Below are 27,366 nucleotides of genomic sequence, written 5' to 3'. Positions count from 1 at the left end.
AGTCTCCTAAGGGACAGGGACTGGGACAGGGACTGACAGAAGCAGCCTCACACCACTTAGAGTCTGAAGAAAGCAGGTACAGAGGGAGAAATCCTGACTCAGCAAACCCTCCTGAAAGTCTTGTCAGCCAACTGAGGTTTCAGATTGAGTTACACTAGCTAGACTCTTTTTTTTTTTGTTTGTTTGTTTTTTTTTGTTTTTTTTTGTTTTTTTTTTTTTTTTTTTGTTTAATTGTTATTTGTAACAAAATTACTAGACATTATTTGGGACACTACAAAAAAATGTGTATCCTGACTATGGTTTTGCACTAGATGTGTGTACTCCTGCACATGGGCTCATATACAAACAACAGCATCTATTGGCACAGGTAATTTCATTATTGCTAATGGACTAACTTAACCAACAGCAGACTCTGTTCCCAGCTTTCCATCAGTAAAAGAAGTGAAGGAAGCAACAATGTATTCTTAGAGATCTGAAATACATAAATATTTCATACGCTGAATATTACATCATCAAGGCACCATTCAAGCACCATTTCCCACAGCCCTGTGCTGGACAGGTTGGAAAACTGTGGCAGAGGGGCAGAGATCATTCACCACAGACTGAGCATCCATGCAACAAGCTGAAAGCAGAAAACTCTTACAGCTGGGAAACTCCTCCCTGCCCTACCACACAGCCCCTCCAAAGCCTTAGCACCATGGGGTGGCCTGGCAGCCCTGGCTGACCCCGACAGCTTGATGGTTACAGGTTATGAGAGGGAACATTCAGCAGCACCATGACAGGTAGGGAGGGGAGTTGTGTTAATCCGTCTCACCCACAACTGCTGCTCGGAATTTAAACCAGTACTAATACTGCACCCAAAACATTTACAAATTAACCTAGAGAGAAATTAATTACCCTTTCTTTCCATTCAGTCCAGGCTGCACACTGGGTACATTGAATGACATAATATCCTTCCTGAAGTTAAAGCTGCAGTGAGGACCAGTATCCTTTAAGCAGGAGCAGTTCCTGAGACTGCCTTACAAACAACTGTGCTTTCCTAATTGCCACAGAAACTATCTTTTTCATCTTTTTTTAAAAGCTGTCCAAAGAATTGTGTATTGTTTTCTTAACAAATGCAATTAAAGCTTCATCTCTATAACCCTGTACTTCTGCCAGAGTTTGACAGCCACAGATACAGAGACTCTTACTGGAAAGCAGCACACAGAAACAGCTTCTCCATTTAACTGCTGCTGGTCAGAAGCTCACACCAATTTCTGTGGCATTTGCCAGACATGACAGCAAACAATGTAACTCTGTGCCTGCACCTAGTTAGTAGAATCAAACACCTTTTTGTAAGATGTCAAAGAGATGACTGACTTCAGAATTATTATTTTTTTTTTCATGACAAATCTATGACATACTCTTTTTCTGCATGTAGGACCACATCCACTTTGGACACTGGTATTCTTGGATACCTGATGCTGTACAAAACTATCATCACTCCAAACCTATGCATTGATTTGCTTTTTAATCTGCAAAAATCTGTACAGTCGTTTTGGGTTTTTTTATTTATTTTTGTATTAACAACTCTGAAGATTATTTTAAATTGCACGTGCAGGCCAAAGGATTTGTTCTGGGCACAATCTGCATTTAGCTTTAGTGCTGGTTTTTGCAGAAAAACAAAATCAATACATCTGTAATGACTGCCTAGATAACTGCATAAGCAGCTGCAGAAAGCCAAGTCTGCAATTACTTTGAGGGACATGTGACAAGTTTTCTAATCCTCTGACAGTTACACATCCTTGTTTCCAAATCACGTTATCCCAGCTCCCTTCTTCCATCTGCTCTGGATTTCTGCTTTAACTAGATGATCAGCTACTTTCTGTGCTTTACCATGGGCAGATTTTACCTGAAGCAATTGGAGCAGATGTGCTGGTGCCAATAAGTGATCTGCCAGTCAGAAAAACGAACTTCAGCACCTCAGCTACAGCATAGTTTATAATTAAAAGATAATTTAGTTAAATAGATAATCATGCACCAGTAGTCTGTCTTTTGGTTTGGTTCTCTATATGTGCATGTGCAGAAGCAGAAAGGTATGAATTACTGTTCCAAATTCTGACTCTAGCCAGACTATTTCAGAGTGGAGACAGGAAAAAAGCCTGAAATTTGTGGCACTAAAACCTGTTGTACGAAAGAGGGGACCTGCAGCCACTGCGACAACGCCAGGTGAGGGAGAGCTTCTGCCAGGAACTCACCTTGCTGAATTTTCGTCAGGAGTTGGTGACGAGCGAGGATCCGGCTCATCCTGTAGGGAGGGCGCCGGGCGGTTTGATCAAATCTCAAGTACATGTCCTGGCCCTCAGGTGACACCGAGTTCAGGTAGTAACACCCGGTGCCCGAAGTCCTGGGCACCTGCTTCAACATCTCAGCGCCTTTAAAATCACTCCCTCCGTCTCTGCTGTGGCTACTCCAGATTATAATCAGGGTAATGAAAGGAGGAAGGCAAAAAGCCCCGGGGAGCTGAAAAGAGCAAGCGCTTTAAAAGAAAAAGGAGTGCCAAAAGCTACAACTCAGGATTCCTGCTTCTCCCACATGATCCGCACGGGCCAATCGCTCCGAGTCCAGGCTCTGGAAGTGGAGGCTGCCGGATCGGGACAGGCAGCCCGCCCCAGCCCCGCAGCCCCCCAGCCCCCTGGGCAGACACAGCTCACCCAGCCTGGAGGGGCTGCGGCCGGCTGCCTACAAAAGCAAAGAAGAAAAAGCTGAAGACACTCATCAGTGCCTGTTTCAGAGAATGCGGGGCTGCGGGAAACCTTTTTCTCCTCCGTGCCACACCACTCAGCTGTCGACTCATCTCTGATGAAGATGCCCTCACTAGTTTTCAAAAAAAAATCATACCCCTCTTTGCCAAGAAAAAGTCCGTTTACGGAAGGGCTGTCTGAATCCCCAAAACCACACGGTACAACGAGGGCCGGAACAAATGAAGCCCTTGGGATATTAAAAAAAACCCATCAATGCCTAGCAGCAGGCACTCAGAAGTAAACAGGACTTGAGTCCATGATATCAGTGTTACTGAGAACTGATCACAGCCTGGAAGAGGAGAAGGGAATGGAAAGATTCTCTGCTCTTTAGGTTCCTTAGGTTCCTCACCATAACTTTTTTTCTTTTTTCTTTTTTTTTTTTTTTTTAGCAGACTTGGGGGATCTGTTTTAATTTAGTCTTACGTATCAGCAACTGAGTTTGCAAAACATGCTATTTCTTCAGTTAATCAAATAAAAGCAGAACATTGGAAGCAAGCAGACAACCGACCTGAGTAAAAATATACCAAAAAAAAAAAAAAAAAAAAGCATTCTTAGTATGCCTGTCAATTAATTTTTGCTTGCATTTTAAAATGCCAATATTCTGGTTTAATACACACCTAGCATAACACTACTTTCTAAGGGAGCAGAGCTCTTGCCAGGGAGTTTTGTGCTCAATACAGTTTCTGATATGAGCACTGCGGGCCCATGAGAAGCAATTTCACAGCCCTGAAGATCAATTTCACAGGATCACAAAACGGGAAGTAATGGCGACTCGGAAGGATCTTCCACCACCCATGTGCAGGCAGCAGGGCAGGAGAAGGCAGAGGGAAGGCAGTGGGGTGGCCAGCCAGCAATGATCCTGCACAGCTCAGGAACTGTGCTGCCACCTCCCAAATCCATGCCCCTTCCCACAAAGCCAGTGTCAAGCACGTGGACAGGGAGCTGACTGCTGCCGGAGTGGCTGCAAGCCTTGGGCACCTCATCATCCCATCCCATCCCATCCCATCCCATCCCATCCCATCCCATCCCATGGGAGATCTGATCTCCCTCTTCTCCACGAGAACATCTACCTGTGGGGATTCTTTCCTGTTCCCTGGACTGACAATAAATCATGATGTTCCTTCACATGACTGTGCTCTCCTTCCACAGCAGCCAGGCCACAGGCCACCCTCATCTGTGCTGCCTGACAGGCCGGGGTCATGGGGTGGCATTGCCTATGACCTGCCTGCTTGCACAGGATGGGGTCAAGCCAGCTTGTGAGAGCAGACACAGCCCCCTCAATGTGAGGGGCAAAAGGACAATAGTCTCATTCACAGTTATTCATTATAATTTTGCTCTGTGCAAACCCCTTAGGGCAGGGTTTTACTGCAATGCAATCTGTTCTCATTATACTGTATGAATTTTATTCCTACCTGATATGAGGCTTTTGTAGTGCCATAAAAATGGAGAAATATAATTCCAGGTGCTAGAAATTGAAATTGAATACTCCAGACTGAAAGCCAACAGGACCTGTTATTACCATCCACAGCACCCATGAGTCCTGTACCTGCTGGTTTCTGCTCCAGGCATGGCTGTGCAGTAGTCTCCTGAGATTCCCAGCAGGGACTTCAAACTCAAGACAAAAGAGTCAGCATGAACACCATTCATACACCCAACCAGGGCTGGTCACTGGCAGACAGGGAGTGGGAATGTCCAGGATCATCCCTGCATTGGTGTACAAAGCAGAGAGGCAGAGGACCTACACAGGGTCAAGCAGAGAGAGCCTGAGCAAGGGGGAAGAGGTGGTTTCTGTTCCCACCTTAGCTTGCTCTACCCCAGGAAAATTCCATGTGTTAGTCACTTATCTGTTGTCTTTTGAAGAATAAATATCCCAGAGTCTCCTGAGTATCAATGTATTTATCAAGAGACACTATCACCATGCAGGGTGGTATTATAATTATTTGATTAATCTACAGTCCTTTGATCTACATATAAAATACTATTGCTAGTGGAAAAAGCAATTATTAACATTTCATAGCACTCTGTTTAAATTTTCATAGGGATTTCTTTTCCAGTTGGAAAACGCATTGACTTTTTCAGCTAATGGGATTCTGCATTCTTCCTTGCAGTATTTCCAAAGACTGGGAAGCAATTTAACAGAAATATAAAGTTTCAAAAGCCAGCCCAGAAAAACAAAAACCAAGTCAGGAACCTAGAGTAAGATATTGACTAGGAAACAGGTCCATTAAGGGCTAAATGAGCCCAGTTATGTGCTTGGAACAGAGAGCAAAGCACCAGTGCCAGTCAGGGCCCCTGTGGCTGCCTGTCCTTCCCAGGTCCCTGCCAGAGGGTAAGTGACGTGGCAGAGCTGATCTCCCAACTTTCCCCACAGTGGTCCCAACGGGCAAAACCAGGAGCTCCCACTGCAGGGCAATGACTTTCCCTTCCTCCCAGACACAAGGGTCCAAACACAACTTCAGAGGTAGAGGTTGCTCCAGGCTCAGCACTGCTGAGCACTGCCATTGCTGAGGCTGAATTCTTTGGCTCTGGTCCACCACTTACATAGTAGTCAAATAAAACAAGAAACAACAAGAGTTAGCTGGTCTTGCGGTGCTTGTTTGAAAGCTCCTCTGCTTGAAGTTGTGCAGAGTGGAGGAAAGAAACAGTCCTGTTTGCATACCTCTAAAATGACTGTCTTGTTGTTCAGTGACTGCCTTGACACTCGCTGCTTATTTTCAAAAATGCATCGTTCGAATGAGGAAACCCCTTTGGCCCTCAGTCTTTCAGACAAAAAGTACTACAGAAGCCTAAGTTGTTAGGTGAGAGCTCTAATTAATATTTAAGTCTCAGTCTACAGACTGTTTCTGGAATAGTTAATAGAGCAACATTAAACTTCATGCTAATTCATCTCATAAAAGCACCTCCAAGATGAAAGCTTTGCCATAAGTTCTACAAAGGCTGCGGGGGAGCTCCAGCACACACCTGTAATTGCTGCCTGTCATGACAGCAGCACAGCCCACATTCCCATGTCACGACTGATCCATGCTGGTATGGAGATTCTGCCATAAAACCACAGCTGGAATTCATTATTTTTTAAATCTGAGTCAGAAATGGCTGCACCTATATCTATACTGTGCTATCTATATGTCACAGCTAGACACCTAGCATGACAAACAGTCACTTGATGGGTACTGAAATGTTCTGCAAGATCAGGAAGTTTCACTTGAAGGTTTATTAATAATGTACAGCACTCCTGACACCTGTGAAGTATTTATTAGTATAAATGACAAAGTTGACTCAAGGATGCATACTCTTCTGTATGCATTCATAGGCAGAACTGCAACTCCTGATTTTCTGTTTATTGATTTTTATGGTACTCTTCCACTTTTTCTCCCTGAAATTACATTTTGTGTGAGGAGGGAAGAGTGAACTACTTGCAGTAAAAAAACGTGTTCCAGGGTTACCCATATATATGTATACTGAGGTATCTCAATACAATACTTAGATCTGCTCCTATTTCACTGATACTATTTCTGTGGCCATAGAGTATTACTCACACAGACACAGACATGAAGCAATGCCACAGACAGGGTAATTGAGGGTAAATTGAAATGAACAGCACTTTCCCATTTTAATAAATATATATATATATATGTATATAAATGTATGTGTGTATATATATAAATGCATGTGTATGTATTTATATATATATATGTATATATATATATATATAACAGGACCGCTTACCAATGTCTTATAATTCACCCCTCCTAATTAACTGTGAGGTAGGTCCATGATGTTGTGCATGGCACAGAGTTCTTCAGGCTTGGATTGAACCTGCAGTTCTCACACAGTAATCAGCCACTTGATCTTCCCGCCATGACCCATTTCCCTTTTATTGTTAGTTGCACTTATCTTGTTATATCACATCTAAAATTAAATGGCAGCTTGATGGCTTCTCTTCATTTGAAAGCACTGGTGCTATGAGAACAACACAGCTTCCTAACCAGAGGAGCACAGTTGTTATTAACATTAGTGACATGTAGTTAGAAGAAGCAGGAAACTTCTTGCTTTTAACTTCTTGATCTCTGGATTCCTTTCTATAATTCTGCAGATAGAAGAGAAGTTCAGCTGCTGAAGTCCTATATAATCAATAAATACTATACTGGAGTTCTATCCACATATCTTATCCCTATCCTAACCACACATATTTCTCACCTGTATCTGCCTTTACAGATGCCTGTACAGCAGCTCACACGTTAACAGTGGCCAATTCCTCCTTTCTCAACATTAGAAAGAGAAAAAAGTCACATGCAGGGAACCCAAAGCTGTTTTTATGATGAGGCTTTCACTTATTTCATGTGTTTGAATCCTATCTCAAGGACTGGAATTTTTAAAAGCAGAAGTTCATTGCCTGCTGCTTAGGTAAAATGCTTTATGTTTGAACACAGACATTTGCTTGAGAGCTGAGTTGGGATTACTAGAGGCTGCAAAGACATTTACACAGGGTATGAAATAGCTGGGGCTCCAGAACAGGCAGAAATGTTCCCCTCTGGCTCAGCAGCATTTTGACCATCTTCTGGAGGCTGTGCCAATGGGTGCAGAGGCTCTGTGGCTGCCAGGAATCTGACTGGGACAAAGGGAAAACAGTTTATGCAAGATTTCAACATCGTTGGGAAGTGAGATGGAAGTGCTTTATAGCTGCCCAGCATTATAACAGAGGATCAGTTCACTGCAAATCCTGACACTGATGTGCTCCTGAGGCCAGTCAGCTGCTGTGTCAAACTAATGTTACTAGGGATGGCTTCCTCTTATCCATGAAAGACAGGCTTAGAAACACCCTTGACAAACTTCAAACCAGGAGAAGAGGCTTCTAACCAGTACATTACACCTTTTTCCTCTGTTCTAGAGCCTCACTCCAGCATCAGAAGATTATGCTTTTGCATTTTAAGACCCATATGTTTAGTAGATAGTACTAATGTAAAATGTACCTCTGGATTACAAAAGCATTAGTGGCCTGGACAGACCACAGAAGATAGCTCTAATGTAAGCAGAGGATTAGAAATTATGTGCAGGCTCAGTACAACAGTAGTGTGTTCATGGGCACAAAGGATGGCAGACGGAAAAGGGCAGTAAGTGCCCCACCATCCACCCAGGTAAACTTACAGAAATAAGGACACATGTCAAAAGAAAAGAAGATGAGGGTCATGGCAAGAAAGCTGAAGTGATTCCTCACTATCTACTATCAGTCCTCCCACAGAGGAGCTCAGAGATGTGAAATTGATGAAATTAATAGTAAGAGATTCAAAAAGGCTTCTCCAAGATCCTCTGCCATGAGATCATCAAGAAGCTCTGCTATCAGGGATAAAAAGGAAAAGGCCACTTGAGGCTTAATGGCTGTTTAAAGACAGGAAACAAAAGTGGTAATAAATATTCCATGTGCACAATGGGGTGAGGTCCCAAGAGAGATGAGAGCTGAAACATGTTTTGTCCACTATCTATACATGGGGTTTTTTTAGGACACTGAGTAGTGAGGCTGCAAAATGTAATGACAATACCAAATTAATCTAGAAATCAAACCAGAAACTGGTTGGAAACACTGAAGATTCTTATAATCTATATTGAGAAGGCATTAAAAATGTAGGGTTTTAGTGCTGATATATATACCAGAGAAAAAACACCCTAAAGATACAAGGTACACAGAACACAATGAGATTTAACAGAGCTATTACCACTGAGGAAGCAGATCTTGGACAGGTTTATGAAAATCAAGTGGTCAGTAGTTACCAAAAAAGCAAAGGGGATTTAAAATATTTTAGAAATCTAGCGAGAGCAAACCAACAAATATTGTTATGCTATTACAAAGGTCTGCCCACCATTTGGCAGTGCAGTCTGTTCTTGCAGCAAATGAAGTTCACAGCAATAAGTGAAATGATCACAGGGCAGGTTCAAAATGAAGGAACATTAATATTTTTCCATATTTGCATTGCTGGCCCCTGGAAGTCATTGTCAGAGGATGCTGTGGTTGCCAGATATTAGAAGAGCTAAAAAAAGATGAGGTAATTCCTGAAAGAAAAATTCAGCAAAGGCCACTAAGCACAAAATTCCAGCTCATAGCTCAGAACCTCCCTGAACCACATGAATGTGGGCAGGGTATATAACATACACAGCATCACTACATGCTTATCCCAGTGTTCTAGTTTTCCCAAAATAGTTACAACTGCTCTCTGGCCAATGCATGATACTGGGTTGGATGGAGATGTGGTCTGACCAGTGGCCAGTCTGCATTCCTATGTGAGCTAAGAAGCCTCCACCCACCCCGTGGGATCCCACTAGTGGGATCCTAACAGCACTGCTAGTGCATAAATGTATCAAAATAACAGCTCCTGTGGTTTGTGGCTGGAACCTGAGGAATAGCCAGTATTTCCCTGGACTCAGCCTCTCCATGCCCTCTTGGTATGTTTGTTGGTGAAGCAGAAGCCAGTGGTGTGTTGGCTGCAATGGCCAGATCAGAGGATATGATCCCAGGGAAGGGACCAGACACTCCTGGCCAGGGAGTAAAGTAATTGCAAGGGGCTGATTGTTTCATCCACTGCCTGGCTGCTAATTTAGGTGTTATGGTCTCACTCCTGTTCAGTTTTAAACATCACATTTTTTTCTCAGTCAAACCACACTAACATATGAATATAGACTTCACTGCCTTAGATGAACTCTTCCCAAGTAAGAACACCCAGCATCCTGCAGTGTGAAATCACTAAAGACTGTGGTTCTCAGCAGTAATTTAAAAAAAGTTGGATAGTAAATAGAAGTAAAAATAGGAGTCAAAAGAAAGGAAGGAATTTCAGACCTCCTCTGACAAAGCATTCACAGAGTATTGTGACAGGAATGAGCTAAAAGCAGTTTCCATACTCTTTGTGCACCTATATCTGCTAGATCTATACCCAAGGTCCTACAGCTAAACTTGCAGAAGTGGTGTTAATGTATTTAAGAAGTGGTGGGCTAACATATCCTAATCTACCCATCTCACTAACAAAGTGTTTGGATAACATGGAGATAACATAAGAAAGTGTTTAGACAAACTTCTTTTATTATGTTATCTAAAGACATTGTAAATCCCTACACTAAACAGCCTTACTGCTGGTGTCACCCTGAACCCCAGGCAGGCAATCTTATCTCAGCTGAAGGTTCATGCCTTTGCAGACTTCATGGGAAGGCTTTGCTATTTATTTTCTTTTAAACAGGACTCCAGTACTATGGTGATGAAATGGGCAAGAGAGGAAATATTCAGGTTTTGAGAGAGTGAGGTTTTTTTGTAGGTTTTTTGTGTGTTTTTTGGTTATTTTGACTTTGGGGTTTTGGGGGGGTTTTTTGTTTGTTTTTTTTTTGTTTTATTTCTTTGGGTTTTTTTGTCTTGCTGGGCTAGAGAGACAATGCCAAAGTTAGATTTTGTAGAATTTTAAAAATCCAGCAAAACAGAACAGAATAGCTCTTGGCAGCACTATTTCAAACGCAGCAGTATGGGACTGGTGCACAGGAGCATGAAATTCTCCAAGCTCCTTGAAATCACTGAATATTCATTGCATGATTTCAGCCTCTGGTCCAGTGAGGCAGAGTGACACAGTGATCAGAGACTACCTGGCAGTGACGTGATGTAAGATTTGTATAACCTTTCTCTGCACCAATTTCCTGACTGCTAACAGAAATCTTTGCCTGCTTAACTACTGTAGTACCTTTATGATATGTAATTAAAATATATATATATATTTATATATATAATATTGTCTAATTTTGTAGGTAGTTTCATTTTCCTTACAAATAATATCAGTCCCCTGGAGGCAAGCTAAAGTCTACTGTAACTGCATAAACCAAAGAAAAAATCAATACCTTTCAAAATGCTCCTACACCTGTAGCGGGTTTTTTCAGATGAGACACTTGTTGCTTAAACTTGCAAAATGCCACAGATCTCCCAATATATTATTAAATGCATGTTTTGGATCTTATAAATACTACATAACAAGGATATAGTGTTTGTACATGCAGCTCTGCAGAGTAATACACAATAACCAATAAACTTGTTCTTGACTCTAGGGCCAGAGTGCAGCCTTCTACCCAATGAAGTACTAAGCAAGATACATACAAAGCATTTGTGTGCTGACAGTCAAAATATTTTTTTTTCTACAGTTCCTGAGTTATCAGCACCAAGACAGTCATCCCTTTGCTGATTACTCTTCCTGGAGACACATGAAAACTGGGATGTTGGATGATACATGGTGGGAGCTTGGGCTGCAAGGGGTGGCAAGTGTTGGAGGGATGCCCTCTGCAGAAGCTGCAGTGACCCTTTTTGCTTCCACCTCTCTCATCTACCTGATAAAGAAAACTCAAATAAGCCTTGTGGCACCCAGCATCCCTGGTGCAGTACAGGACCACCTGGCCTGACTTGTGGCAGTCTTCTGTTGTTGCTGTAAGGGGGAGGGCACAGAACCCAGCACAAAGCTGAGATCTGCTCCCATGGCATCTGAGTATTTTCTTGCCCATGCCCTGAAGAACAGGGTGCATATGGCTTTGGCTTCCATCACCCAGATTACCACCTTGGGCATCCCAGAACCAGAGAAAAGGTCCTGCACAGAAAGTAATATGGATGAGCAGTGAATTTGGTCACTAGCCCAGCCTTGTGGCTGACCCACTGAAGTCACTGCAAGTGCCATTCACACACTTGCACACACAGCTGCCTGCAGAATGTTAGCTACAGTTGTTCCTGGATGCAAACTCACAAACAAAGAAGCGAGGGGATATGTGGGGACATGCATGTATCACTTATCCCTCACTTGAAGTTTAAATTTAGCATAATCTAAAAAAACTGCTCCATACAGCACATGAATTGCCCAGTGTGTCTGAAAGGGAGTGCATGATGCCCGGATCTTTTAATCCCAAATAATTTTTTTTACATATCAGAAGACATAGGAATATCAAAAAGTTATAATTTTATTTAAAAAACAAACCAAAACAAAAACCCCTGTCAGACCTTCCTCAATAAATCAGTGAAACAGTTACAATATAAATAGATATTCATGAACTGGACAAGTCCCTGACAAGGATTTTCTTCTCTGCACAACTTAAGCTTTCATTTCTGGACTCTATTTCTTTCTTGCACTTTTTTTTTTTTCTTTTTTTCACTCACAGTTTGCACTGCATTCTGTAGACACTGTAGAGCTGATGTATTCAATTGGGTAAAGTAATTTTGGCCAACAAGCTGCAGGTGTTTTTTGTGTGCAGGGGAAGCCTGCCAAACAGCAGGCACCATGCAGAGTGAAGGGCTTCCCATAGCTCCCTTGCCAGCTACCACACTGCTTCTCCTGAGAAAGTGCAGGCAGCCTACTCTACTACTCCTGCCTCACAGTCTGTCTTTGGAAAATGCTTCCAGTGAGCAGGAGGGACCAGAGAGAGCCTTAATGCCTGGAGCAATGCAGGTGGGGTGAATTACACTCCAGCAGACATTCCCTCCCTCTCTCTCCTTTTCTCCACTGCTCTCATATCAGCCGTCCTGACTTGGATAATATTCTCTTCCTCCACCTCTCCCCTCTCCATCTCTGTACACCTAACACAGTCCCTTGCACATCCTCCTCCCTCTTCTAGCAACCACTTACCAAGACTTCTCTGTTGATTTCTCCTCTGTCCAAAATAGGAAGACCAAGAGAGCTGGTTGATGAAGTCCATACCAGATGTGAATTTTGTTTTTACGCTCTTGATTCTAGCATAATGAAAATATTGCCATCTACCTTCTGCTTATCCTGGCACCTTAGCAAGTCCCTCCACCAGGCTTCTTCCCTGTCCCACTTTCTGAATATACTGCTGTCTTTCAAATCAACCCCACAGAGTTCCTCATTTGTTGGTGTCTACTTAAGGTGTTGCTCCATGTTTATGGAATGTAGTTTTACTGGAAAAATTCCTTGGCCAAAACCTTCAAAAGGAACTACTCATCTTGGGTTGATTTTCCGTGACACTTGCAAAACTCTGGTTTTCTGGGAGTGCTGGTTTCCTCAGTCTGAACTTAAGATCTCTTTGAAGTGTCTCAAGTTGGGCAACTAAAAATTGCAGAACAAAAATTGCACTTGACCTTTGAAAAAGGTTGCTCCTGTTTATGTTTTCTGATTGTTTTTTCTCCCCTCTTTTTTGACAGATAAGCACTATTCCCAGCTATAAGGACATGGAATTAAGACAAAACCGTGTCCTGAAAAAAAAAAGAATTTCCAGACTATTCTCCATTGGAATATTTTTACTGCAAACCAGAATTTGCTGATTTCCTTGCAAATGTTCAAGATTTGCACTTGTGTGGCTGAGATTAGAATTGGCTTTGAAGTTTTCTGTATGTACTCTGTACTCCGATTGCAAAAGAATGAACCAGAGATTAATATATTTCATTCTTTATTTTTCCTCCTTTTATGTCCTAAAGAACTTATGACAAATATTACACTCACTGGTTTCCTAATATGTTACCAAACCTACTAAGTTGGATGATGAATTAAAACCAAATGGAGTTCTGAAAGTTTTGCTTTCAAACGACTACTAAATCCGTATTGCTTTAAAGATAAACTTTGTTCCCACTTTGCTCAGTCTGGTGAAAGTTCATGTGACGGGGAGGCAACTCTGCCTGTGACACCTGTGAATGATTTGAAAATAGCTTTTTAAAATAGCCATTGTGACGTGGGGGATCACACCTCTCCAGAAGATTAGGAAGGGGAAAGAGACTTTGTGTCGCACCAGCTCTGCTAGGAAGTTCACACTCACATCATAAACCTCCTTCTTCCTTTGTTCCTAATTGGCAGCCTTGTTAACAACATCAACAAAGAATTATTTACTGAAACCTGGAAGCTAAGAGGTCATACCATAAACTTGCCATGTCCTTCCTAAGTATTGACTAGTAGCTGTTGTGCAAAACAGGACACCTGAGGCTGAAGGACTTTTGCTTTGACCAAGGACACTGTACCAAGTACAACACATTATTCACACATTGGATAGCCAAGCAGTAGTTTGAAAAGTGAACCTTAAAACACACTTTAAAGCATGCTGTACAGAATCTGCATGGCTGCTGCCACTGTTGCTTAGCTAAACCAGTCAGGGTTCACAAATGAAATCACACAGCTTTTATTTTGAAAAATTTGGTGTGTCCTCTGAAGACATTCAATTCACAATCTGGAGAATAATCTGGCAATGGAGAAATACATTTATGCAATGTTCGGGTACACTGGGGGGTTACTGTAGGAACATTTAACTTTCAAGTGCATGTTCAAGTGCCCCTGAAATCACAGGCACCTTATCAGTTCCATCTCCTGCTTTGCTTATCTCTTAGCCAGAGATGCTATAAGCAGCAATCTCTAAAATTAAACTTCTGCAATGCTAGTGGCTCACTGATTTCCAGATCAAATGCTCTCAGGTGGCAGCTGAAGAGGTGGCTTTTTCTCCTGATGCAGGCAGGTCTTTGGAGCTGTCATTTGGCTGAGATTACGGAGAGAAATAAGCACCACTGGAGAGCAATTCATCCCCCTTGTCTCACACACCTATTTCTGGATGACAGGACTTCCTTTCAGAGGTACCTATTTCTGTCTTGACTAAAGGATCTCCTGTGACTGGCTCAATCCTTTTAGAAGACATCCCCACTATACACACTGCTTTCAAGTTAGGGCATACACTTCTCACCCTCTATGTTATTTATAACATGAGTCAAGATTGTGGATAGAGCAGAACATAATGCCTGTACTTCGAGGACTAAATGAAACCTAAGTGGAAAAGGAATGAATTTTTCTTTTCTCAACTATTTCTGGATGTTGGTACAGCTTAGCTGACTTGGCTGCTACACTATCATTTTGGGATCTAGCCTTGATCTGGAGATCAAGTTGAAACTTGGGATGACAGATACAACAGTGGCTGTGCTGTGCACCTCAAGATAGTCAGGGAAACCCTGACATGGACTGAATTCACCCCTTCACCAACAAACCAAGTCTTAGGATGCTGTCCTTGGGAAAGGTGTCTTTGTCTTTAGCACTAGCAGGGTCTCCTGAAGACTGGAAACTGCTCTATGCTAAGGAACCCAGGAAAGAATTAGGTGTTAACTTCACAAAAACTACTGCATTCCACAGCTTCCTACTGATTATTTCCTACTTATCATGTTATTGCTGACTGTTTTGTCCCCTGAAATTGTGCAGACATGTATGTTCTACTTAGGCATCTGCTGGCATTGCTACCTGAGAGATGACATCCAGTGAAACACAATGCCCACTACTAAAGAAATAACTCATTAAGAGCATACATAAATAGAAAGGGTTGTAAAAACAAACACGGGAAAGCACCTGGTTTGAAACATCTTTGCACCCTTCACAGTAGCTAAATCTGGATCCAATTAATGACCTGTTTATTTTTCAAAATTTTGATAAAATGTCTTGACTTAATCTGACTTATTTCCTTCCATATGTTGCCCAATCTGTCACAGCAATAAAGTCCTTCCCAGTATCAAGATCCCTAAAAATTACACCAATTGATCCTTCCAATAAAAGAAGAGATAATGGTTCCAGCCCTCTAAAAGTCATGATCCTTTCTTAAGAGAAAGCAACAGGAAGGACTGAAAGAACAAGAACTCTACATCATAGCCTCTGCTGTAACCTAGAATCCAGAGATTTAAAAAACAGCTCGGTGAAGTTTAGTGTTCCCACCTACAATTCATCCCAGCTGTTTTAAAATCCCTCTGAATCTGCCAGTTTCTTGAAAATGCTGCTGTGCCACGATAAACGTATGTGCTGGTTTGGTAACACTTGTTCTGCTGTCCTTGTTATTTAGGGTGCCTTCAAAAGAAACCTCTTAGTCCATTTTGAAATTCTGTTTATTTATGGTTTTGCATAAGTCAAAACATGTTTCAGGGTCAATTTGACTAACAGACAAGATTGCCTAACCTAGATACTAAAATGTATTTGATCTCTATTTGAATCAGATTAGGTACAGCATCCCCTATTGTATTATATGTCAGAATTATGGATGTTCTGGTATCTTCCAGTTTCTGATGAGCTCATGCATCCTACACACTGATTTCATAGCTTTTTGTTTTGGTTTGTTTTTTTTTTTTTTAATGTGCTGTTGGTTTAGAGGCTACATGTAACAAAACCGATGAATCCAAATGAGTCAAACACTTAACCATTTAAAGTTACAAAGCATTTAAGTGCTCTGTGGAGCTAAGCCCATAATCAAATTATCAGCTTTGTTCTGAAATAAAAGCACTTGAAGCTGTTAGGGACATATACAGAGAGCAACTGTAATTACCAAAATACTCATTGGCCAAGAGGGTGTACAGCTATATGCTTCTGACTCTTTAGGAACCAATGCTTCTTTATTTTCAGAAGTGATGCAGTGAGCTAAATCAGGATGATAAGAGCCATCCTTACATCACAATCCAGAGAGTTTGGGCTGGTTTTGGTGAAGTAGCTCTTTATTTCCTGTCATGTAACTGGCAGAAATAAAATGGTCCAAATCTCTGACTGATAAGGAAGCTGTAAGAGTTTTTCCCAGAAGAGAAATGGAGTGAAACCCCAAACACCTCACTGTGTGACAGTAGTTCAGGTAGAGGTTTAGTGAACATATGTTTGGTTATGTACATTAATGGCAATGACATTTTGAAAGCTGTGTTTCGGGGGGTTTTTGGCTGTATAATTTCCTACTCTCTTCAAAGATGGGCTCAGTACTGTCACGTGGCTTTGAAAATCTCAATTGAGAAAAGTAATAGTAGATATGGTAAAGGTGGATGAAGTAATAAATAATACAGAAAAGAGGAATCAATTGTAATTTTCACCTTCATGTGACATCAGAAATACAGTGATGTTCAGTAAAATTTTAAAGCTACATATTAAAGTTTAAAAATTGTAGATAAATAATGTGTGCCACACATTGGTTTCACTTGGAAGTACATGACCTGAGTCACTGGTTATACTATTACACAGCTGCCTTCATCCCATCACTTTTATCTAACTATCAATGCCTCTAGTGTTTGCCCATAGTGTATGGTTCTCTCCTATTTCTGCTACTTTAGACAGCTTTTCTAAAGATGTGCATTTATCTTCACTCAGCCAGTGACTTCCACAAGTGGAAAACATTTTGTTTCCTTAAAAAAGCTGCAAACCCCCTTGCTAAGAAGCCTCACTTCACTGCATCTATACAGACATCCTGCCCTCCATGAGTTTAGTATTTAAAACAGTTATTGCATAATATTGCAGTTTATTGGCATAAGCCATAGTTATTCTCTATTAAAAGCACTCCTTCCTAATTTTCAAGTTAATTTCATACACCTACTTTACCCACAATGTCTTAAACTCACATCAGTCTTTTGTGCCTTCAGAGAGTTTGATATTTGTTTCTGAAGCAGTATTTGCCAGTTGGGATTCCTGCAAAATATTTGCTAGAAAAAAGTGTGAATAGTTCATGGACTTGTCAGAATCCATCTGTTTGAGTCTGTTAATGGGTACATTCCCAGCTGTGGTCTTTCCAGTGTCATAAATAAAAAGTTTTATCTTACTAGAAATCCAATGGCTGAAATCTCCCTGCAAAGCTGATTTAGTTGAATAAAATCTGTCCTTACATTAAAGAGACCTTTTAAAATGAGCAAATCCACGAGATGCCAATCACATATTATCAGTCAGCTGAGACATAAATGACTCACAGTCTCAGATAATTTACCAGAACATTATTCTGGATAAGCTATGAACCAGCATGTCTTCAGATCAGGATGAGTGGGAAAGAGAGGTACATTTACCAGAGTAATGAGAGGTGCATTGAAAATAACCTAAAAGTTGTGACAGCTGCTCAGGTCCTCACTCCTCCATGCACTGAATTCAAAATAAACTTACACATGTATAGAATGCACCTCAGAGAAGTCCAAGCAATAAATCAATGCAGTAGATTCTTCACTCTTTAGGAACTCTTTAGGAATTTTAAATATTAGTGGTTTTGAAATAGATTAGGAAAAAACCTGTAATGATTGTAAGTTTCAGTGCTCCCTCTTCCACTGTATTACAGCATGTTGCTGGATCTGTAAAATGATCTCTGGAGAGAAAAACTTCTGTAAGTACCTACTGCTCAACAGCAACAGGCAGGAAAATCAATATCTCAATGAAATATACAGTTCACTCTGCTGACTTGATATAGCAGAGTATATATTCTGCTCCCTGCTTTGATTGGCATGCTTGCTGAAAGCATTTCAGGGTTTTTAACTTATGAATTTTGGTCTACTTTTACAGTGTAATAATTGCTGGAAATAACCTCAGGACATTGCCAAGGGATGACGAGTTGGTCTGTACACATTGCCCCTCACTAACACGCTGCAGATGGGAGAAGCTTTATCTGCACTGTATAGGTTTGGACCTCATGTCATTACTTTGGGATCTAAACGTATGTTTTTTTGCATGTTTTCTTGCTCAGAGTGCCCCAAATTATGTAAGAGCTGTGTCACAGTCCATTATTCTGGAGGTTTTCTGGAATGAGCTGGTGGGATGTGTTGCACATCTCTCTATGTAGCACGGGGCATGTGGAGGTGATTTAGTTTAGTGAGTGAAGTATGACTTGAATAAACTCAATGTAATTCACTGTAAGCCCTGCTGCAAAAGCACAAAAACCCCCCAAAAACTTCAGGCTGGTACTCTATCCTTGAGGGACTTGGTAGGCCTTCAATACTGAAGTATCTTAGCAAAAAATTATTGTGTCCAGTATTGAGTGATGCGTGTTGTGTAAATAAACTATTTGATATCACTGTATGTAAATTACTGCCCTCTACTGGAACAAGAGGCAGTGTATTTCACATGAAATTGTTCATTACCTAAATTACTTTCATTGATTTTTTGGAGTTTGGGCTTTTTCAGAACCAAGTGCCACTAATTGCAGATATCCCCAATCTCTTCTTTTCTCATAGTTCTTGCTGCACTGACATTCAATCTTTTCTTATTTGCAGTATAAGCTGTATCAGGATGGTCTGACTGTCAAAATATTTTTATTTCTGAAATGCAAACAGGACGTGCAATGGAATTATAGAAGTGCAGTCCTCTTGTGGATGCTCTAATGTCAAAGAGCCCGTTACACTGTCATATTTTTAAGCCTGTAATAATCAAAAGAAACTGTCACAATTTCTATATTAACTGAAAAGAATATTCCCAAACTTAAATTTTCAAGAATCACCAGACAGGCATCACTTCCTTAAAATCATGAAGCTGGCTTAAAACTATGACATTTTACAAAATATATTTTTTCTTGCTGTTTTTTTGTCTGTTCAGACTCAAAAGTTCACATTTTCAAGCTTTTCTTTTCAAACTCAAAATATAATTCAGTTGAAGTGAAAGGTGGGTTTCTCAATCAATTGTTACTCTAGGAGATGATTTTTAAAGGAATTATGATATATAGCAGCATGGGAATTGGCCAAGCTGTGCCAGAAAAACAAAAGAAATCAGGAAGAGCGAGACAGAACATCTGTCTCACAAAAAGTGCAAGAAGCACAAAATACAAGAAGGCAAATAAATATAAGCCAAACCACTGCTGTGAAATAAGGCCATTGTCTGGCAAGTATTTCACAAAGCGAATTAAGTCATCTAAGTTCTCAGAATCCCTAAAAACAGTACAATGTGGGACACTTCTTAAGAGGTTTTTTAATTCATACAAGAAGTGATAACGCAAAATTCAGAACTAAGACTTCACTGATTCCTGAAACTAAACACCAAGTACTACTCTATTCTACTACTATAGCTGGGAAAGCAAAAGAGCAGAAGTTCAGTCTCCAGGGCCCTACTGAGTCCAGAAATTTCCCATGTTTAGGAATTTCTTGGCCAGCCACCAAGAAGGCTGTATGGATGTGAAGTATTATGGTATTCATTTAGCAGCTAAAAGTTTATTGTGAATATAAATGTTGTATATAAATGTTCTGGCATGGCTGTTATTATTATAATAAATAAAGTCACTTGCATGGGGATAAAAAAAAGTGGTCAGTAGGATTATAGTCATAGGAACAAATACAAAACACTTTACAGGAAATAAGGGAGAAGATACATAACTTAATATGCTATGGCCAGTAATAAGGAGCAATCTTGGGATGGAAAAACATAGTTACAGTTTAATGTCATACAAATAAACTAAGTATTTATATTGGTTTATATGAGATCCTACATGTATCATAGAAAACAATAATATAAAAACAAACATATCTATCTAAACATACAGGAACTTAAACAACATTGTATTATATATATTGCTTATACTGCTTCTGAAAAAGCAGTATTATGATTTGTTTCCAATATTATGGTCTGCAAACATCAGCAATAATTACAATGCTTACAGGAAACCTCCCGAAAGGCATGGTGTAGCATCCTGACAAGGTATCAGCCTTCTTCCAGTCATATAGGAAACATATACAGGTGGAATGAACTGGGGTCATCTATTTTGTAGAGAAATTAATATAAATACTTGCCAACTGAGAACTGAAGGAACCTTGTGGATGCTCAAGGAACCACACAATGTCAGTAGCAATAACAAAACCAATAATGATAATAAATAATAACTGTACTATAAAAAGGGCTGACAACATAACTACATAATTGTCCATTAAAAAAATGTTTTCTAAAGATTTATGTGCCATTCAAATCAGTGGACAGCCAAGCTTCAGAATGAAGACCTGTGAAGAATCTTTCCTAATAGCTATTGAATAGAAGTGGAGTGATTCAAATGGTATCCAGTCCTATTACCAGCACTCATTCTCCATTTTCTCAACAGTCTCATAATATTAGGAAGTTAATTAATCAAAACCTAATTTCTTTCAGGAAAATAATCTGATACAGCTCTCTCTATGGAAGCAGGCCTTTTTCAAATACAGAATTTAAGTGCTAAATGTAAAACCAGAGGATGAATGTTATTGTCACCTCTGCTGTTCCTCCACAGTCACTCCAAACCTTACACGGCAAACCGCAGCAGAGCCATGGGAGTGGGTATGAGAAAATTACATCTTTCTCTGGACTCTGAGACAGTGGGGAGTCCTCCATCACCCCCCTCTGCAGTCTCATGCTGATACAGAAATACTTGGCAGGTCAAGCATATTGGTATTTTTGTAATTGTATTTCTGGAATTAACTTCTTGTTGCTGAGGGTCATGAGAACCCAGCAGCAGCAGCACTAACAATGATGGTATTTTGCCACCATCGCCCCCTCTTCAGACTCCAGCCTCTGGTCTTTGGGGAGAGGCTAGGGAAGGAGGTGGAAATCACAAAATACTGACATAGCAAGCATCCAAAGAAGAGCATCTATCCATTTTAAAGAAATTCACCTAAAAACCATCCTAAGATTAATATAGAGTATTTAGCATGATTAATATAATTTATGCAACCAATGACTACTCTTTTGGCTGTTACAAGAGTAGAAAATTTCCTGGCATGCTTGACCAAGCAAAACACTCATAAGTCACTTTTTTCCCTGAAGCACTCCATCCCCAATAAAGAACATCTTTCATAAATGTTCTCCTTGACAAAGAGCAGTCTTTTCCCATTGATGGGGTCGGGTTAGGGGGGAATTTACACATCTACATCTTATCAACCTAAATAAGAATCAGCACCTTGTACTCTCCAGTTCACTGCTGGGGGCACAGACTTTTGCTTTGAGAAAGTATATGTGCATGATTTTAAGGCAGAATATAAAACTATATTCACTGAACAGGCCACAACAATTATAGATTTTGCACATACACATCTCCCACACTCCCTAATGAAAACTGACCTGGCAGACTTATTTTATAAAAAATCACCCATTTTTTGAATGACTTTAATTAGATTAACATGCCACATTTGCACTGTACACCAAGGTCTTAATTAAGAAGAAATTTCAGTAATAGAATAATGCCAAGATGCAGCAGCATTAAAGTTGGCCCCGTATCAGGACTCCTGTTTTTGCTTGTGGGTTCACTGAGGACCTGGGAGCCTGGCACACGTTTCCTTTGGGCTCACCTAACACTGACCTCAGGACACATTAAACACGAAATAGTGAGCTCTGCTTCACAGGGTACAAACTTGCAAAAGCTATTTCTTAAAAATGTTTCATTTTAACTGAAAACTAAAAGCTATAAGGCACCTATAGATGTGATGCTTCTTTAAGTAGGCTCCAGAAATATGGCTGCACAACAGAAAACTGCTAAAATTTCTTTGTGACCACTAGTTTTTTAAGAACCACTTTCCTCTTCCATATTCCCCAGAGTCAACAGATTGGCTGGTGCCAAGTAGCACCATGTTTCCAGATTGTAATTACAAACCTAGACTTGATAATTTTCACCCAATAAAATCACAATAACCCACAAACCAACCACAAGTTACTTGAGAGGAGAAGGATCACTGCCTTGATGTCTCTGCCAAATGGTGAATGTGGCAATTACTTTCTGCTGAACAAATTATTCTCTGTTCAGTTTCATTCAGCTAATGTTCAGTTTCATCTCTGGCATAAAATTATTTCAGACACATTTGAAGAAATACTTGTAGCTGCAGATCAGTGTATAAGGTCCTCCTGAACTGTTAAGGATACCTAAGAATAGGTTTTCTAAACATTTCCATTTAGAGATCCTGATTTTAGCTCCTTTAGACTAAAATCTTTTAATCATGAGCCTGCCTCATGGTCCTTTTAAAATTTTTGGTGCTTAAGGTCATCCATTTCTAAGACATGATTAGTCCATGGTATGTTGTCTCACTGTACATTTTCAGACTCTTTGATTGAGAAAGTAGTGCTTCATCCTTTGAAACAAAAAACATTAACCTCACAGCAAAGCCTGTGACTTCAGAGTCACAAGAGTCACTCTAGCACCTGTCTCTGAATAATCTGTCCAGACTTGGCCAAGTTATAAAACTTTGAAATGCCAGTCTGAGCAGACCACTGGAGACTTTGGTGGAAAACACTCCCCCAGATTTGATTTGCCTGGAGCATAGCCAAGCCCAAAACAGGGCAGGAGCATCTGACTTCCTTCCCCAAAAGCATCTCAGGAATTGTACCTGAAGAGTCAGAGGAAATTGAATGGGGATATAATCTCTTCAAGAACTCAAAACATACCAAGTCTTGTGGGATCTGGAGCTCAGGTGAAGAGAGATTTGGCTCAACGGCTGAGGATGCAGACACAGCAGTGGCAGCCTTACAGAGCAGGAATCCTCTATGGATTGCTAAACCACAGCTAAAAGCTAAACCTAGGCAATTAAGGACAAACCTTTCCTCTAATAAAGAATGTAAGGGTCACAAAGTCAAGTGTTCAAACTTCAGAAGTCTCAGAGCTGAAGTCACCTGTTTGATCCTAACTCCACCCTCCTCCCGTTAGGCACTTGGACAAAGTCTTAACCTTATCCATGCATTCCCTTCCCTAGGATCCCATCTGATGATGGACAGTAATCTAGTTGTTTATCAGAGTCACGTACCCAACTAAGCCAACTAAGGACTCCTGTTACAGATGCTGAGAGGCATGCAGGAAAGGGTGGGAGAGAGCACACACACACAAAAAAATCTTGTTTCTGAGACTATGCCAAGTAAATGGTGCCCCTGTGGTTCCATCTCTCCCTCTCTGTCTGGTTTTCAGCAAGTCACTTGAACAAAATCTGGCCAGGCTGCCAAGAATGGTGAGTTACTTATTCCCTGAGTGCAGTACAGACAGATCCTGGAGGCCGATTTGCTCAAGCATTGGGCAATAGGAGCCACCAAGAGCCATAATTTAAATTTTAAAATAGAAAATTCAAGTTCTATCACTCAAGAGTTATTGATACTCTCGAGTTCAATCTCACTGTGCCTCTGGTTCCTATTGGTAAAATGGCAGCAACAGAACCTTACAGCTTCTAGAAATATAATTAAAACTTTAATGGTACAGAGAATGGAATACTCAGTACTCCTAAGCATCTTGTTCATGAGCACTTGAGGCAATTTGACATTTTGTGCTCTGTCCAGGGTTTGAGAAGGCTGCAGTATGGCAGGCTACAGATTACCAGGTTAACAGATTGAGGAACTGGGATCATTACTTTGTGCCCTGAATGAGGGAGGAAAACATGGGGGCATATAATAATGTCACTAAAAGACAATCCTACACTTTGAGAAGTCTGCACAAGGCAGCAACAAGCATCCTTCCCTCTGGTGTTTCCTGACTTGGAAGTACCAGGCTTCAAAGATTAAATATATTCTTTGTGATTTCATTTTTTTTTTTAACATTCAGTAACTGAAAGAATGACAGGTAGAGGATGGCACTTTCCTCCTACATACAACAGATGTAACAGCTACACCTTATCTTTTACTGTAACAGGTGATTATGATTTGAGTGGGATCTCAGAATCACCTTAGGGTCATGACTTTCAAAAAGTCTGTGCAATAGAGAAGCTGAATTCCGAAAGCAATGGCTTTCAATAATGGCACAGCAGCTCACATTAAACCAACAGTATTTTATAAAACTTTCCAGACAAACAGATTCCCACTTCAACAAGGGAGTTAAAATTCTGGTATACTTCCTGACTGGTTTGTGAATCCCAGCTTAAAATTTAAGCCCAGTGGGAACACAAGCAGTGCAAAATACCTCTGCAAAAATTATAAAAAGCACAGAAAAACTGAGGCTGGCATTTATGGCACTGTAGAGGGTACACTCATTGTTTAAGAAACAAATCCCTTTCAGTGAATCATAAAGAGTCAGTAGGAGCTGCTGGGCACCACAGATCCATCCTGAATAAGAGACAGTAGAGAGCAGCCCTCTCCCAGGAGCACTCCAGGAGCCAGGCTGCTGCTTCTCACCTCTGCTGGGAAGGCCAAGGACAGGACACTGTAGCAGTCTTTTTATGCATAGCTTACTTTCCACAACAACCCAGCCACGCTGTCTCTTTGAGAGCAGTGGAGCCAAGGTTCAGCTTCTTGTTCCATCTTGCACACCCCCTGCCCAACTGTGCACTGCTGCCCTCTGAACATGAGTATTGGGGCAGAAACTTCTCCCAAGGAGCACTGGGGAAAGCACAGTGTAAGCTGCCCTCTTCCCAGTGCTGATCCTGCTCTGAGTTGGAGAGACCTCCCAGCATCTTGCCCAACTCCAATAATTATATAATTTTTATGAATTAGCTGTATTGCGTTAACTTTTTTTACAAGTATATGTTGGGCAACTATTGTCTGAAACTTGAACAAACAGAAAAAAGTAGCAAAAGAATAACTATTTAAGTGTCTGCAAAGCCATCATCACAATGAGGATTTAAGTACAACTCTTTTATTTGGCTTGATCGTTGGAATCTGACAGCACACTAATGGTTTAAACTGTGTTTTGTTTCAATCATTGCTGGTAAACACTTGTTACCAGTTACTGTGCTGCTCTGACTGCCAGTTAGAGTTAAACCACAATGTCAACTTTGAGGGAAAAAAAAAGAACTTGTACAACTATCTACCTGTCTCTGGGATGGGATCCATTGCTATGGAGGACATGCTGGCCTGGCCATCAGCAAACAATGATATTTGGATTTGTTTAAACCCCTGCTTTCTCATTAATGATATTTGCACAAGAGGCATAAGAATATGCACTGCAGCTACAGGAGCCAGAAGGAAAAATAAACATTAAAAAAAAGGACAAAAATCCCAGAGACATAAAAGCATCTGAAGAAGAGAACGTATCTGGAATCAACAGATGTTACTTGTGTACACATTTTGTCATGTTGTCAGATAATTCATTTCATTAAAGGGCATGTGTATCAGTGTCTCACCAGTATATTATGAATAGTACTTAAATTATGGCAATGCATAAACCAGGACATTAGCATTCTATCCACCTTAAATAAAAAGTCTGACTCCATCAATTTTAATACTCAGCTGCTTTAAGAAGTTGGCTACAGCTTCATGGCAGCCTGCCCAGGTCCTTTGCTCAATCAAGCAATAGTTGTCTTTGACCAAAAAATAAAAAAATAGCCAACAGTATCCTTGCTGAATGTCTACTGGCATCTGCTATTAATATAGGAATAAGAAGATTACATGTAAAGACAGAGAAATATTTTGGGTAGTCATAAGACTACAAAATTTAATGGTTTAGTAGTTCATTACTGAAGCTACCTGCTTTAGATTAATTTTTTAAAAAAAATCAACATGCAACTTTAAATTGCATGTATGTTAGAGCTAATGTGTTGTAGCTGCAGTGTAGAGACCTGTATCATAAACTATTTACCTCGGAATTACACAATACCAGCATGTCACAGTGCCCTAGGCAAGGTCACCAAACTCCTAACAGTGCTGGAGGATGTGACAGACAAATCCATCTTTACAAATTACCCTTCGTTATACATTATTCTGCTCATAAATCTTGATGTATTGTTTTCCAGTATAATAACTCTAGCTTGCACTTCCATATATCCTCTAAATCTTTTAATTGACAAAATATTTTACAAATACCAATTAGGGGTATCTTTGCATGCATAAAGTGATGCCGTTGCTGTCACAGCAATGCTCTAAATTTGTCCTGAGCTACTGGAGCATCAGCTCTGCTCTGTGTCCTTCTGGTCTCTACCTGGGGACATTAAGACTGCAGAAGCACAATTTTCAGAGCAGTTAGGTGACCGAAAGCTATAAAAGCATCTGGAATGAAAAAAAAAAACAAACCAACAAACTCCACACATTTTTCTTTGGGACTTGCAGTCCTCCTCACACACCAGCCCTGAGAGAAAGCACCTTAGACCTGCAACTGACTTCGGAAACTGCTCGGAGGAGCAGGTGAGCCGCTTCTCGAGGATACACTCAACCCTCTTGATTTCTGAGATGCTCAGAAGGTGCCTCCGACACGCTGCTACCTGCGTGTTCAGCCCTGAGCCCTACTGCTAGTGACCGCCAGGACACGGGCAGGTGCAGCTTGGAGAGCCCGACCTGCCCGCCTCTGCCACCCCTACCCCTGCCGCTGCTGAGGGGCTGCCCGGGAACCAGGGACCTCCCGTCCCGTCCCGCTCGGGCTGAAGCCCCGGGGTCTCCGCGCTCCGTCCCTCAAGGCGTCCCCCGCAGCAGGGAGTCCCCTGCGCCGCCGGGGCCGGGACGTCCCCCGGGGTCTCCCCTCAGGCGGCCGCGGGCAGGTAGCGGCAGCCGCGACGCGGCGGGACTGACCTGCGAGCCGCCGCTCCCGGACATTCCTCCAGAGCAAGTCCCAGGCTTTGGCGGTGGAGTCCCGCAGCTGCTCGCTCAGCGACCTCCGGAGCTGCGCCTTGGCCGGGCGGCGCTGGCTGCTCATCCTCGGCGGCTCCACATGCCTCTCCGGGCAGCCCCGCTCAGCACCGGCGGCGCCTCCTCTGACCGGGGACGGGCGGCGGCAGCCACATGGGGCCGCGGGGCAGCCCCGCCGCGCCGCAGCCCGCGTCACCGCTGCTCCGGGCGGGCGGCCCCTTCCTTCACCTGCGCGCCGCCCGCCACACCGCCCGCCCCCGCCCCGGCCCCCGGGGCAGCAGCAGTAGCAGTAGCAGCAGCAGCAGCAGCAGCGTGGCCGCCAGCCGCCCTCAGCGCCCCGTCCCGAGGCGCACTGCACTCCTCCCTCCTTCTCTCCCCCGCGCCTCAGCCCCCGCGGGGCGGGGAAGATGCCCCGGGGCCTGGCACGG

General features: G+C 41.7%; 1 protein-coding gene across 2 annotated transcripts in view; it reads right to left on the bottom strand.

Moving 5' to 3' along the window:
* STARD13 (StAR related lipid transfer domain containing 13) overlaps positions 1 to 27,129 on the bottom strand; it is a 140,831-nt gene extending 113,702 nt beyond the window's left edge. The window contains exon 1 of one of the 2 annotated variants that reach the window (XM_030457708.1): positions 26,882 to 27,129. In XM_030457708.1, the coding sequence (XP_030313568.1) occupies positions 26,882 to 27,005 (124 nt within the window). In that variant the 5' untranslated portion in view covers positions 27,006 to 27,129. Of the gene's footprint in view, positions 1 to 2,237; positions 2,603 to 26,881 lie in introns of those variants that run through there. The other variant, XM_008503158.2, reaches the window with a different exon arrangement.
* Positions 27,130 to 27,366: the final 237 nt, after the last annotated feature.

This window comes from Calypte anna, chromosome 1, assembly GCF_003957555.1.
Source record: "Calypte anna isolate BGI_N300 chromosome 1, bCalAnn1_v1.p, whole genome shotgun sequence".
NCBI lineage: Eukaryota > Metazoa > Chordata > Aves > Apodiformes > Trochilidae > Calypte > Calypte anna.
The sequence above is the reverse complement of the archived record's forward strand: the minus strand, read 5'-3'. Positions and strand labels throughout refer to the sequence as shown.